Here is a 14,405-nt window from a genome sequence, read left to right as displayed (position 1 = left end):
TCTCCCGTGTTACATAACAGAGGAGGAATACACCACTCCTTGCCATAGTCCGGTGGTCCCAGATCCTGGCTGCTTGAATGATAGCTCAGCAAAGTGTGTCCTTACACATTGGGGGTGGCAAGAGGCTTCTTGGTGCAATTCTATTTTCTGTTAGATGACATCTAGTATAGTAGAAATGTGTAATTTCAGTGCTTTGGGCTGAAACCTTGATAATTTACTGGATATTTGACTTTATTTTTGTTTTGTATATGGAACTGTTGGCTCACAATGTTTGTGAAATTAGGTATTAACAACCAAGAATAGAAATAGTAAGAAGAAAACTACACATGACAGCCAGTGGCCTCGAAAGAACCTTTCACTACCACTTTATAAGTGAGCTAATTTGAGAAATTTAGACCATTTAAAAATTACTTTCAAATTTACTTTTTAATTTTTTCATTTTTCTGAGAATTGAGCAAGTTGATTCAAATCAGGACTCTTATGAGGCCTTAGGCATGTGCATAAACTTATAAAAACCTGAAGAGTGTGTTTGTGTGTGTGTGTGCATGCATGTGTGTCTGTCTGTCTGTCTTTGGGACAGCCTTGAAGGTGAGTAGGCTTGTAGGGTAGCTGAAGTGAGAGCCACACAGCAGCAGCTCTTAAAATAGCTCTCTCTCCTCACAGAGCATGGACCCTGCCCTTCACTACGTCCACAGCGACTCAGATGTGAGCACCAGCAGCAGCTTCAGCCCAGATGAGGAGAGGAGGCCTAAAGTACAGGCAAGTCACAGGATGCCTTCCTTTGTGCTATTCTTCACCCTCTTATGCAGCCTGTTTCCTACCTGTGTTCACCTTTGTGCATAATGAGCGTTTTCAAGATGAAGACTAGTGTGTCATCTGGAATAAGAAAGTTCACCTAGTGGAGAATTGCACGTAAGCACAAATCCTCCCAGCTGCAGCTCCACCTGGTTCCTTCAGAGATTTGGGAGTACATCAGAGGCACCCCTTGCTGTCTCTCAAAGAGCTATGAGCATCCCATGCTACCAGGCCTTTTCTCCTGCCTAAGTTGCCAAGAATTCCAAAGTACAGCTCTGGATTTAGGACAGAACATGGGAAACGGCTTGAAGCCACTGAAGAGTGCTGTGGACCCTGAGCCCCAGTCCACCTTCACGGACTTGAATGAAAATGGGGAGATGGTACCTGGAATCATTGGGGCACACTTTGTGCTTTTCTGTTTGTAAAAAATTCACTGTAGCTGGGCATGGCAGTGCATGCCTGTAATCCCAGCACTCAGAGGCTGAGGCAGAAGGATCACTGTGAGTTTGAGACCAGCCTGGGCTACATAGTGAGCTCCAGGTCAGTCTCGACTACATAGTGAGACCGTCTCAAAAAAAAAAAAATTTTTTTTCACTGTGGACATCTCCCTCGAGCCTCACCCAGCACCCACAGCCCTGTTCCTCTATCTTGGTCCACACATACTTCCCAGGTGAGCTCTGATACCATGTGACCAACTGCACCACTTGTGTCGTAGGCTCCTTTACTTGCAGTTTGCTTCTGGGACTGTGCTAGTATTAGAAGTAGGTTTTGTAGGTCAGATGGCATGTGCTTAATTTATACATATTTTCTTACTAAAAATGGAATCAGTGTGCATAGTTTTGAAATATATTTTTACCCATTTACATTATAGAGATGCTTATCAATATATTCAGATTATTGCATTCTCGTAGTGGATTATTTCCATTTAATTTATTATTTGTATGTAGTGTGGATGAAGGAGCAGGCAGTGGAACGTCCTTCCGTTTTTCTCCTCCACTCCTCTACTGTGCTTCCCCAGTAACGGTGGTCTCACTTTCCTTTGACATCCCTTTCCAGAGCATCATTGCACATACATCGGCAAGCTGTATATTCTTTCTTTTCGTCATATTCTACAGATAGATGTGTACACACTAATGTTTTATAGATGATTGCTAAAATCTCCCTCCAAGGGACATGGTTGTTGCCGACTATGCATGGAGGACCTGTCTTACGTGTTCATGGGCAAGTGCCACCTCTTTTGTAGTGTGCATCTGTTGAGTAATTAATTCTCAAAGACTTCAGCTGTTTCCTGCTTTAAGATCATATTCATCATTGTTCTAGCGTTGCCTTTATTTTTGTGTTTCCCTAGCCTGCATTTCTTGAATTAATTCGTTTTCATCCACCAGGTACGTCGCATCCAAGTTTTGGGAAGTACTTCTGCCTGCCTTAGTCCGGTGGCTGTAGACACATCTGAATGCTCCACTGTCACACTGTCCTCTTGTCTCCACCAGGACGTGGTGCCTCAGGCTCTATTGGATCAGTACTTGTCTATGACCGACCCATCCCGCGCACAGACAGTGGACACAGAGATCGCCAAGCACTGTGCGTACAGCCTGCCAGGGGTGGCCCTGACCCTCGGCAGGCAGAACTGGCATTGCCTGAGAGAGACCTATGAGACCTTGGCCTCTGACATGCAGGTGAGTGCGGCACTGAGGGAGAATGGATGGGGAACAGCACACTGTGGTTTGGCTTTCAGAACTCAGAGAACCACTGCATGGCTTCCAGCACAGGCCTGCTGTCGCAGGAAGCAGTGTGAGGAAGCCCTCAAGTCAGAGCACAGTTGTTTTTCTGCAGTCAAGAGTTCCAGTTTGGCTTCTCAGCTTTTCTCTAACACACTTGACACAGTTGACATGCCTAAGTCCCTAGCTGAGAAATGTGTGTTATCTAAAGTTGATTTGTAGATGAATTCTCGAGAATAAACAATCCCCTAGAAATCCTGGTGTAAGTGCTCCTTTGATCTTTATACGATACCAAAAGATATTTCATCCTTAACAGTTAGGATGGTGAGATTTCTTACCACACTCCAGTTCTCAGCCCTATGCCCAAGTGTTGAGTGCTGACTGGAAAGTTGATGGTTATTCTCTGCCCTAAACTCCAGCCCCCTTCAAAAGAGCAGGAAAAGTGTCACACAAACTATTGTGTCTGTCTTGTTTTGGGGGGGGGGTTTGTTTTGGAGTTTTTTGGTTTTTATTTGTCAGTACTGGGAATTGAGCCCAAGACCTTTACACTAAGCTGCAGTCCCAACCCTTTAAAAAAAAATTTTTTTTTTTTTTTTTAAATTTTGAAACAGAGCCTCACCAGGCCACCCAAGTTGATCTCAAACTTACGATCCTTTTGCCTCATCCTCCCAGAGTGCTGGGTTATAGGCCTGTGCCACCACACTTGGTTAGCATTTTTTTTGTGTGTGTGGGTGTGTGTGTGTGTGTGTCTGTCTCTGTGTCTTTCTTTCTTCCTAGCTTTGGTGATTTAAACCTCCCTCCCTTGCTGTTAGGTCTAGGCCCCACGAACCAAAAATTTGCGCCTCTTCCACAGAAAGCTGGTCTTCTAGTGAGATCCAGTGGGGTCAGTCAGACTCTGTATTGAGATAGCAGTGATTTTCCTTTCACCCTTGTAGTGCTTCCTGAGTTTTTGAAGGATTCAGTGCCCTGGACTCAGCACATTGGAAGTGGAAAGTAACCTGGGGAGAGTGAAGCGTATGCTTCTTCTCCAGCCTTGGAGGCCTGGGAGTCGGGCCTCACTCCCTGAGCGAGGGGTCAAAGCTGGTGCCGGGGAGGCTCCGCGTGCTGCAGTCTGTGTCCCGCGACTTTTGTGGCAAACTCGTAAACACACATTTAATGGGGGAGGTCTCTTTGCAGTGCGCTGCGTCACATAGGTACAGAATTAAGCAGCACATCAGACTTGTAAATGAATGCAACGTGGAAAATGAAGTGGATTTTTTGTTGTTTGGGGGGTTTGTTTCATGGAGAGAGGGTTTCACTATGTAGTCCAGGCTGGCCCTGGACTCTTCCTCATCCTTGTCTTCCTGCCTCCATCTCCTGAATGCTGGAATTATAGCTGTGCATCACCACAACCAGCCTAAGAAATGATTCCTATTAATATATCTCTGTTGAATTCTTTTCCAAAGGCTATATGAAAAACAATTTCCTGTTTTTGTGTTTGTCGGTGTTGTACACATAAGTTTTGTGTCTTTTATCCAAGACGGGCAGACAGGAGTACCAAGAAAGAGTCACGTGGGGTGGTGGGAGGTGGCCTTCGATACCCGCAGGTGTAGGTAGGTCCTCAGGAGTCAAGTGTGCAGAAATATAAAGCTGTATGGCAGCTATTCCTAAAGACAGTTTCTTTGTAGGAAAGGGGAGGTGATGACTGGGCAGGGATTTTTTAAAACTTGCCCCATTTTGGGCATGTGGTAGACATTTAAAACTTAATGTCCATTATGTCTGCTATTCTATGCTGATGTAATTTTTTTAATTAATACTCAGTCCTGAGTACTGTGTGGCTTAGCCTGCTAAAACAGCTCTTATCTCTGCAGTGGAAAGTTCGAAGGACCTTAGCTTTCTCCATCCACGAGCTCGCAGTTATTCTCGGAGATCAGTTGACAGCTGCGGATCTGGTTCCAATATTTAATGGATTTTTAAAAGACCTGGACGAAGTCAGGATAGGTGTCCTTAAACACTTGCATGATTTTCTGAAGGTAACTTTTAAATTCTTTTACATAGAAACATACTAAAATTCCACCGTAAACCTAAAATCTTTATTTTTGGTGATAGCCAGAGTTCTTTGTGCTCTTTTGTAAGGATGTGTTCCATGCATTGATGGTAAGGTACGATTTCATTATCCAAAAAGTATCAGACCAGCTTGGCTGATGTTGTTTTAATTTTTAAATTTAAAAATAATTATGCTAAAGTTCATCTTTAAATGATGTTAGGCTGTAGAAATGAACATTTGTGCCTTCTTTTTTAAAATTACTGAATAAAATACATACTAGAAACTTGCACGACCCATCAGTGGGCGCTGCGGTCAGTGGGAGCTGCGTAGTACTTGAGGGTTCCGCCTTTGCTGTGAGGTCCTGCTGTTTGGAGTAGGGGCCTGGCCCGTTATGAGGGGGGCAAGCTGGGACTTTTGTCCTTGCACTCTCGCTCATCACTCTAAGCTTTGAGTAACAGAAGTGATCATAATTCTGCTTTTCAAAAGAATTTAAAATATTTTATGTAGATTACACTGAAATTTCTTTAAATGGTCCAATGATTTCCTTTGTGGCTTATGTCCCCTCATCTCGGAAGACAGCTGTTGAATGTAAACATTGTTTCTTGCTGCACAGGTCAGGACCAAGCCCTGGGATGTGTGTTCTCCCTGCTTTGGCACCTGAGTGCACAGAGAGCACCTGCAGAGAGCCCCTGGGCATGGTTTCTCCTGGCCTTGCAGTACCCTTGATGCTGGCGACACTGTCTTGTTGGCAGCCTTGTCTCCTGCATAGGCTGTCACGGGCCTTTCAGATGCGTCACATAGGACTCTACCTATGCCTGGTGACAAGTATGGTCACTTGGTCCTGGTGCTGGGTTGGTGTTTGTCCTCATGAATGACGCCCTGGGGCTCTGTGATATCCATGTCCCTAGAGCCACTCACCATAGCTCTGGCCCTGTGTGGCTCACACCACGGTGCTGGCTCCTGTGTGGGTCCTGGAGTGGCCTTGTCTCTTTGTGTGAGATTTGTGTGAGAGAAGCTGTCCCTGCTCCCTCTGCCCCTTTTGAAAATTTAATATTGACGCTGACTCCAGGATTTCCTGTGGATGTAATCCATTCCTGTGACCTGTGGAGATGTCGCATTGGGTCCAGGAACTCTGAAAGTGGTCTTGTGTGTCCATCTGGCTCGCCCTTGCTGTGTCCCCCAAACCCTGGCCATCCTCCCCGTGATGCTCTGTGCCCTTTCCCCCACTCCTTGCTGTTACACCTTCTTGGGAGGCAGAAGCTAAGGGGTGATTTGGTTTGGTTTTGAATCATTGGGTTCATTTTTTAACTGATGTATAAAAACACAAGACCCATGACAGGCTGTGGTGTGGTGTCCAGCACATGCAACACACCCACGTCCTCTGCCTCAGTTTACACCAACAGGGACCCCTTCCAGTCCCACCCATTTGGTCATCTTTCTTCACTTCGGATTTCTTCTCTCTCACGATGAAAACTGTTTGACGTTACATTAATGCACTTCCTCATTTGCTGAGTTCAAGCGGCTCCAGCCTTGCGATGCTAATCGATGGGCGGGTAGTTCGGTTTGTTTCTGTTTGTGTCAAGGGTGAGGGTTGACTCTTGGTGGTAGACCAGTTATTGGATACATTTTTTTCTGCACCCATCACACGCAGCCCCTGTAGGGACAGGATGAGATGTTCCCCTGGGCGGCCAGAGGAGGTGGTGACCCCGGAAGGTAGAAGGGGTTTGGTGAGAGTAGTTTATTAACTTAAAAGCATTAAATACAAGTGCCTCGTTTCTTCTTAGAACAACCTATATTACTTATGGTCCATTCTCAAGCAGTGTAGTAAAAGAAATGATGCTTATACTTTGTCCTGATTAAATAAAACTGTTTTTATTTTGTTACTTCAGCTTCTTCATATTGACAAAAGAAGAGAGTATCTGTATCAACTCCAGGAGTTTTTGGTGACAGACAATAGCAGAAACTGGCGCTTCCGAGCCGAGCTGGCCGAGTAAGTCCTGCAAGCTCCTCTTGACTGTCTCGGGTGCTGTCCCCTGATGTTTCTACACTCTGTGGCCTCAGTGCTAGTGTGGCATTGGGAGCACTGTGGGTGACCTGCATCCTTCTGTTCTTGGTGGGGATTGCAGGCTGCTATGGTGACAGTGCCTGTGCCTCAGCCTTTCACTGCCCCTCACTGCACCTGCCAGAGGGGATTCACATCCATGTGATGTGGAAGGGAGAGGTCTCTACTTGGGAAGGGCTCCTGCCCTCCTCTGCACCTGCCATGGGGCCCAGGGAGCATCCAGCACTCACCCCTGACCCCTGATGCTTGCCAGTCACTGCCTGCCTTTTAAAGGATATCTATTCTTGACCCGGGGTGGGGTGGGAGTTAGTGGCAGGAAGAAGACCAACTTGCAGCCCTGTCCAGCACAGGCCATTGACTGTAGCTTGAGCTGCATCCCCCCCTCAGCCATGTTTCAGGGACAGTTTGCATGTCGCACCTCTCCAGCAAGGGCCTGGCCCCTCTGGGAAGCAGCATCATGAGGCATCATGAAGTCCTAGCTCCCCTCCCAACTGGGAAGAGCATCACAGGTCTGCCACTCCACCCTGCCCGCAGCCAGCTGTCCCCACGCAGCCCTGCCTGGGCTCTTCTTGAGACCCCTTACTGGTGGGTGGCACTTCTCAGGATGTCCCAGGCCAGGACTGAAAACGTGCACTGTTTTCCATTTAGCCCTGTGTATGTTTCTCGTCACTGACAAATCACCCGTGGGCCAGGGATTTTAGCACAGTGACAATGAGCCTGCCCCACAAGCACAAGGTCTTGAGTTCAATTCCTAGTACCAAAAACAAAAACGCCTGTGACAATAACGTATAAGAGAAGGGGGCTGTCTGGCCCATGGCACTGTGAAGAGGCAGAATGGAACTGGCCTTCCTACACCTTCCTGCGAGACGGCACCCGCCCCTTACCCTGGGTGGTGCCTGTGACCGATGGCCTTCTGTCCTGCTTGCTCTGTCTGGGAGGTCCCACCTCCCCGCAGGACAAATCACACTGGGGACCAGGCTTCCAACGTGTGAGCCTGGGGGCGCACAACATCCACACCGTGGCAAGATGAACCCACAGTCTTGTAGCATTCACCACGCACAGTGATGAACCCCTGAAATCCCAGCTGCTCACGAGGCTAAGGTGGGAGGATCACAAGTTTGAGGCTGCCTAGACCATCCAGGGAGACCTCCTCTCACAAAAGGGCTGCGGGTGCAATTTAAGAGAAGAGCTCTTGCCCAGCATGCAGGAGATGGCTTTAGGTTAAGTCCGTTACTGGGGAAAAACCCAAGAGCTAGTGTCCTGGCACTGCAGGGAGGAGGAGACTCAGGAGTTTGTTTGCTGTGCAGCAGGCCTGCCTGGCTGCCTCCTCACCGTTACCATCAGGTGTCACAGGGCATTTAGACATTAGCCTGCACGCAGCTGTAGTTGTTTTCACTGTCTTTGTAGACAGCTGATCTTACTTCTGGAGCTGTACAGCCCCAGAGACGTTTATGACTATCTGCGCCCCATCGCTCTGAACCTGTGTGCAGACAAGGTGTCCTCCGTCCGCTGGATCTCCTACAAGCTGGTACGTAGGCGCCGCGTCTCCCGTGTCTGACAGCACCACATGGAAGTCCCAGGCCTGTGCTCCTCCCTCTCTGTGCTCCCTGCAGGTCAGCGAGATGGTGAAGAAGCTGCATGCAGCCTCACCCCCAACCTTTGGCGCAGATCTCATCCGGGAACTGGTGGAGAACTTCGGCAGGTGCCCCCGGTGGTTGGGCCGCCAGGCCTTCGTCTTTGTGTGCCAGGTGAGGCCTCTGAGCTGCTGCCCGCCCCGGCCCCAGCCGAGCACATCCCGCCTGTACCCGTCTACAGTGGGCAGCAGTGTCCCGTAGTATGCGTCCCAGAACCGCGCCCCTCAGCAGCACCAGGCACTCTCTAAAGAATAGCTTTAAAACTGTCTGGGCAGGGAAGCATCCTTTTTCAAAATGTGTATTTTTTAAAATTCATTTTTAATTGACACAGAGATCCTGTCCACATTTACAGGGTGCCGTGTGCTGTCCCGGTGCCTGTGTACACTGGGGTGTTCCGCCAGCACGAGCACGAGCACGAGCACTATCATGTCTGAGCTGAGAAGTCAGTCTTTCTCGTCAGCATTTCGGTCGACCCACAGCCGTCACCCGACTGCTGGGCACCGACACGCATTCTGTCTGCCGACCTGTGTGTCACTGCCCACTGGCCACCATTCCCCTCCCGATGATGGCATTTTTGGTCCAGTCCCCAAGCACCTGGGACACTGGGTAGACAGCGGCCCCCTAGAGGCTGCGCCGGCGGGTGCTGATGCCCTCGGTTCTCTGCACTAGACTGTCATCGAGGACGACTGCCTCCCCATGGACCAGTTTGCTGTGCACCTCATGCCACACCTGCTCATGCTGGCCAACGACAGGGTTCCGAACGTCAGAGTGCTGCTCGCCAAGACTCTGAGGCAGACGCTCCTGGAGAAAGGTAGGCAGAGACCGGGAGGCCGAAGATGAAGCGGAACGGCCAGCTGCCAGCTCATGGGCTCGCTGCGCTCTGAGCACACCGCGTGTTAGTGGGGCGCTGAGGCCGTCGCTGCTCCTGCCAGGGGAGGGGGCCCTTAGCCTGGCACCAGCATCTTTCTAGCTCACAGCTTGTCTCGGCACCGACCCCGGGCCACAGCAGCTGCCTCCCTCCCCTCAGCAGGAGTCACGCCCCCCCCCAATGCCCCACACAGAGTTCATGACGATCGATGCAGGAACTCTGGAGGGCGGCACAGAAGGCAGTCATGAACTTCAGAGCACACAGACGAGGACTGCTGCTTTTCTCCTTGCCCTTTGTGAGTCTTCCAGAGAGCTGCGAAGGCTGCTTCGGTCTTAGGAAGAGTGCACACAGCCGATGTCTGCAAGCGTTTTTCCTTTGCTAAGCCGGCTGATGGCTAAGAGGCCTAATGTTTTAATTCACCGATGAGCTGAGTGTTCCTTAGCTCCCTCTGAATGTCTTGAGATTTCTTGTCATGAAAACAGACCAGTCTGTGCAGGGCTTCTTCCTCTGGCAGGTCAGGTCAGTGATGGTTTGAGGCCATGGCCCCTGACAGTAGTGACTAAATACTTGTTACACTTGCCTTGACACGTGCTCTCGTGTCGTTGCCAGAGTATTTCCTCGCCTCTGCCAGCTGCCACCAGGAGGCTGTGGAGCAGACTATCATGGCCCTGCAGATGGACCGCGACAGTGACGTCAAGTACTTCGCCAGCATCCACCCTGCCAGCACCAAGATCTCTGAAGACGCCATGAGCACAGCCTCCTCCACGTACTAGTCAGCCCCAGCCTCGGCCCGCTCCCATGTGGCAGCGCAGTTGGGCCACCTTGGGCCTGCTTGCCCCACGAGGTCACGGTCACACTATCTTACCTCGCCTGAAGGGAACATCATTTCTCAGTGGATTCTCACGTCACCAAAGCCTTAACTCTCCTGTCTTCCTGGCAGACTGACACTTGAGCACAGTGTTTTCCTCTTGGGCGGGATAAGACTCGAGACCTGTATTGCTCTCTCCTGGGTTTAACAGTGGATGAATGAATTCTTGCAGCCAGAGGCGACGCACACCAGACAGACTGGAAAGGCCTTCAGTAGCCCACTGCCTGGCACAGCCTCGGGATAGTTCCGCACCGGTAGAAACCAAGAGATTTGTGTGGATTTCTCCCCAGGGCTTGATGCTAACACTAAAGTAGAATCAGATTTTAACTCTTAAATGCAGCATATTGCTGTGCACATTTGCAGAATGTTTGCTCAGTATCTCTGTCCTGAATTTTTTCATGCTGGTCATGACCGGAAGAAATTTCTCAGCGTGTGTCCGTCGGTGTTGTGGACTGGATCATGGTCAGCTCTGAGGGGCGACTTTCTTCCACGCTGTGCGTCTGTGTGGCCACTCAGGAGTGCTGCAGTCCTGAATCATGCTGTCGAATGGTCGTGGCACAAGTTCTCTTGTCCAAATAAAATTTATTGAAATCTATAGATACATATTTGTTTTCTACATGTCTGTGAATAAATGCAATTTGTGACCTGTAGTCCTGATTTAGTGAAGTGTCTCACCTGGTGTGGCAGTCCCTGGACTTGCCCATGTCCAGGTCAGCGTGGCTCTGGAGTGCGTCCCCTGCTCCCTGAAGCATCAGCCTCTGCCTTGGGGTTTCCCTCATCTGAAAAGCAGCCATTAGTAAGAGCAGACAGACGAGAGGGCACTGTGTGTGACTGTGTGTGTGGCAACTTGAGCTGTTCCCAGTGCCAGGTGAGTTGGGTTTTACTCTGGAAAGGTGTGGGCTGCTTCCTGTGGACTATATCTGGATACCTGTGTCCCGGGAATGAGTGTGAACAGACACCCCTGGCTCAGAAGCACACAGGTGCCTCCAGGCTGACGACCAGGGGTGGCTGCTTTATTCCCCAGATGCAGATTCCCTGCCAGTGCTACCTTAGAACCCCCATCTCAGTTCTGGAGATGACACAGAATCCTACGCTGCTATACCCGATGCCCGCTGGGCAGCTCCGGGCTACCCCTGGACCCTACCCGTAAGGACAAAGCCACCACCCCAGCAAATAAGATCTCACGAAATCCACACTAGAAGAAAGGTGCACCCCAGCTCCTGAGCAACTCCAGCTCCTCCCTTGCAGCCAAAAAAAGGCGAAGCTGGATTGGCCGGGAGCCAGGCACAGGGCGAGTGTGTGGCATGGGACTCGCCTGTCTGGGACTCTTGTGTGGCACAGATCTGCTGAGGGAGAAAACAGACTTGCAAAGCAGGGTGAAAACAGCAAGCTGGTTAATGCTCCCATTTCACAACATAAATCTGAACAAAACAGGTTTACACGTTGCTATGGTGACAGACTACACACAAGTCACACCCAGTGGGAGTGAATACTTCTCTGTGCAAGACAGGTGGCCACAGCTGGAAGACTCGGGGCTTGTGAGCAGCTGAAGGTGTCCGTCCACCGTGCTTGGTCACCTCCAACCCCAGCCTCCCCCGCCGAAAGACACAGTGCCCTGACCCACCTGGCCGGTCCCGCGTCTAGGTGCCGCTCCGTGGATCACTGCCACCCTGCCTGCAGCTTCTGACTCTGGGAAGCCCAAGCGGTGTCTCCTGCCTATCCCGACCCCAGACTTCCAGAATGGGTAGAGAGCTGGCTCAGGATATGAGCCCCCCTTGCCCTGCATTTCTCTGGAACCCTCCAAAGCCAGCCAGCCATCTGTGCCTGCGGCCTCCTGTGTCACCTCCACCGTGGACATCTTCGGGGAAGGCGAGGCAAGGCAGTGGCTGCCCAAGGCACTGTGGTGGGATGAGCAGTGAGCCAGGAGGGGAAGCTCTGAGCAACTCAGCGGAGCAGTAGCCTCCTTAAGTCCTGGCTCAAGCCAGAGAAACTGGATCTGGAAATAAATGTGAAAAAGTAAGACTGCAGCTCAGTTCTCAGCCCCTCGCTGGAGACAGGAGGTCTGGGTGCCCTTCCCTCCTGTGTGTTGGGGTCCCAGGAGGCCACTGTCAAACCCTTCTGCCAGGAGCACTGATTTCCTGTCTTAACCAGCACAGGCTTTGGCCTTGAGCACATTCAACTATAAACAGACACTCCATGGGGCCAGGGATTTAGCTCAGTGGTGCAGCCACCTGCCTCGAAAGCACAAGGACCCAAGTTCAATCCCCGGTACCAAAACAAAACAGACACTCCAGCCACAACTTTCATGAAACGTATTTTCTACAGTGATCTCTGTTAATCCACTTTAATTCCTCTGCCCACTTCCTATATGGAATTAGTTTTAACTGTCTTGCAGAAATACATTTCCTCAAGTCTTGGGGCCAAGGTGCAACTCAGTACTGGAGCCTGCGGCTGGGGTCACACCCGTCTTCCCTCCCCAGTGCTGCACACACAAAACCTGTGCTAGAAAACTTACACAAATTCAGCCACCAGGTTTCTAGCTACGTGTTCCTTTAGAGCACTGGTGAGCTTATTTCTACAAAGACTTGTCTCTTCTATCAAATTTCATCAGTAATTTTACCATAAGAGTATTTCACCCTGATTTGCTTAGTTCAGTGCTAAAGATAACAGTAACTCACTGGCTGGATATAGAACTTACTGTACGCAGGGAAGTGACGACTCAATGAACATTAAATAAACTTTTAGCAAAACGGTTGCAGGGAGAAGTGCATGCAAGCACTAGGGCCCTCATGGAAGCTCACCCCAGTCCTCCACGCCATTACCTCGAGGTCCCTGGGACCTTGTGTACACCAGAACTCACCAGGCTCTAAGATGGAGCAGCAGCCAGCTGTCTACACTTTGACAGATAATGTGTGGGATGTTTAAAGGCAAAGAAGCAAATGAGGAATTAGCAAGTTATTCCAGATCAGCCATCCCAGAAACCCCACAGCCACTCGGGGCTGGCAGAGGCAGAGCTCACTCACAGGGGCCAGGAAGCCGCCAAGGCGAGGACTGCAGCCCCAGCCCCAGCCCAGCCAGCGAGGACAGGTGAGGAAGAGTGGAGCCAGCTGCTGCTCAGGCCTGGTGGCTGTGAGGAACAAGAGAAGAACAAAGCCCTGTAAGTACCGGCGCCAACTCCATCCTAGCCAAGGGCACACAGTTATTCTGAAGAATCAAACGTATACAGAAATACTAGAGCACTTTTTTCCCAAATGGCTGTTGAATTTATTTGCTTTATCAATAATAGTTCTGGCAAAAAAAATTAGTTAACCAATCAGACATGTGTAATGAAATACTAATTTAAAAAACCCATGACACCTTGATAGACATAGGAGTTTACACAAACGAAAAAGAAACTTTCAACATTGCCAAGAAATATAAAATGAGTAAAATAGGTCTGAAAGGCGTTTATGCATTTATATTCGACACCTGACCATATTTTCAGTCACCATAATATCTTCTCTCCAGATTTAAAAAAATAATATGCTGATTTCTATAACAAAGCTTTCTTTCATACAAAAATCAAATGGCCAACAAGTCACAACAGTGCAATAGGTAGGATAAAAAACCGCATCAAACAGGTGCTGAAAATAAATACTAATTAGGAGGAGCAGAGAGCCCTCCTGTGGGTTGTCTTCGGTGCCACTCACCTGACAGCACGCCGGCCCAGCTGCCCCAGCCACTGCCAGGGAGCGAGTGGACTGACCAAGGCCGAAGAGGTGGGTGAGTCATGACACGCATCAGCAAAGCCCTTTTCCCGGCTCCATCTGGTCACTTGGAGGCTGAGATGGCACGGACGACCGGAAACGCGCCTGCTCCCCAGGCAGAGGAGCACTGCCAGCCTGGCGGCGCCCGCCCAGAGGGCCGGTGGGCGAAGGTCCGCAGTCAGACACCCTCCGTGGGTGCCCCTGCAGCACCCATTCCGGGCTGAGAGCTGAGAAGGGAGAGGGATGGGACGGGCGGGGCGGCTCAGGGACACCCAGCAGGGCCCCTCACCAGCCGTGTGTGCACCGAGGAGGTGTGGAAGGCACAAGCAAGAGTGACTAGGTCCACAGAGCCCCGCGGGTGCCGTGAGCGACCCACAGGCGCAGCAGTGACCTGGTTTGGTTCCCCCCTTGGATGAGAAAGAGATCCTGATTCTGCTGTGATAAAAAAGCAAAGACAGAGAATTTTTGGTTTAAAAAGAAGCCACTCAAGAGTTAAAATCGTTACTTTAACGAAGACAATTAATTTTCAAATAAGCTGACACTATCCGGCAAAGCCTCTGTCCCACAGCCCGCAGGTCCTCCGAACGGGACTGGGAGGCACCAGGGCGCTCAGAGAGGCGTCTCCTTCCGCTCGCGGTCCCTGGCGGGCGAGGGCGATGGCTTGGCCTCCAGGCCGCCATCCCAGGCT

General features: G+C 50.3%; 1 protein-coding gene and 1 long non-coding RNA gene across 7 annotated transcripts in view; one reads left to right on the top strand and one right to left on the bottom strand.

Moving 5' to 3' along the window:
- The window catches only part of Ppp4r1 (protein phosphatase 4 regulatory subunit 1), a 50,452-nt gene extending 40,555 nt beyond the window's left edge, over positions 1-9,897 (top strand). For all 5 annotated transcript variants that reach the window (XM_010638644.3, XM_019209693.2, XM_010638639.3 and 2 more), the window contains 8 exons: positions 664-759; positions 2,286-2,471; positions 4,364-4,525; positions 6,429-6,529; positions 8,009-8,129; positions 8,215-8,349; positions 8,905-9,046; positions 9,713-9,897. In XM_010638644.3, the coding sequence (XP_010636946.1) occupies positions 664-759; positions 2,286-2,471; positions 4,364-4,525; positions 6,429-6,529; positions 8,009-8,129; positions 8,215-8,349; positions 8,905-9,046; positions 9,713-9,876 (1,107 nt within the window). In that variant the 3' untranslated portion in view covers positions 9,877-9,897. The remainder of the gene's footprint in view (positions 1-663; positions 760-2,285; positions 2,472-4,363; positions 4,526-6,428; positions 6,530-8,008; positions 8,130-8,214; positions 8,350-8,904; positions 9,047-9,712) is intronic.
- Positions 6,386-14,399, bottom strand: LOC117283767. Of its 2 annotated transcripts, XR_004514803.1 has the most exons (4): positions 13,661-14,399; positions 12,995-13,098; positions 10,647-12,862; positions 6,386-10,563 (listed from the first exon to the last, which is right to left on the bottom strand). It is a non-coding gene; the product is annotated as an uncharacterized LOC117283767 (long non-coding RNA). The 2 variants fall into 2 exon arrangements; XR_004514802.1 differs by having other exon boundaries at positions 10,647-13,098.
- Between the last annotated feature and the right edge of the window lie 6 nt (positions 14,400-14,405).

This window comes from Fukomys damarensis, unplaced genomic scaffold, assembly GCF_012274545.1.
Source record: "Fukomys damarensis isolate Sample0158 unplaced genomic scaffold, DMR_v1.0_HiC HiC_scaffold_30, whole genome shotgun sequence".
Taxonomy (NCBI): Eukaryota; Metazoa; Chordata; class Mammalia; order Rodentia; family Bathyergidae; genus Fukomys; species Fukomys damarensis.
Note: the sequence above shows the minus strand (reverse complement) of the source record. Positions and strands in the feature narration are given on the sequence as shown.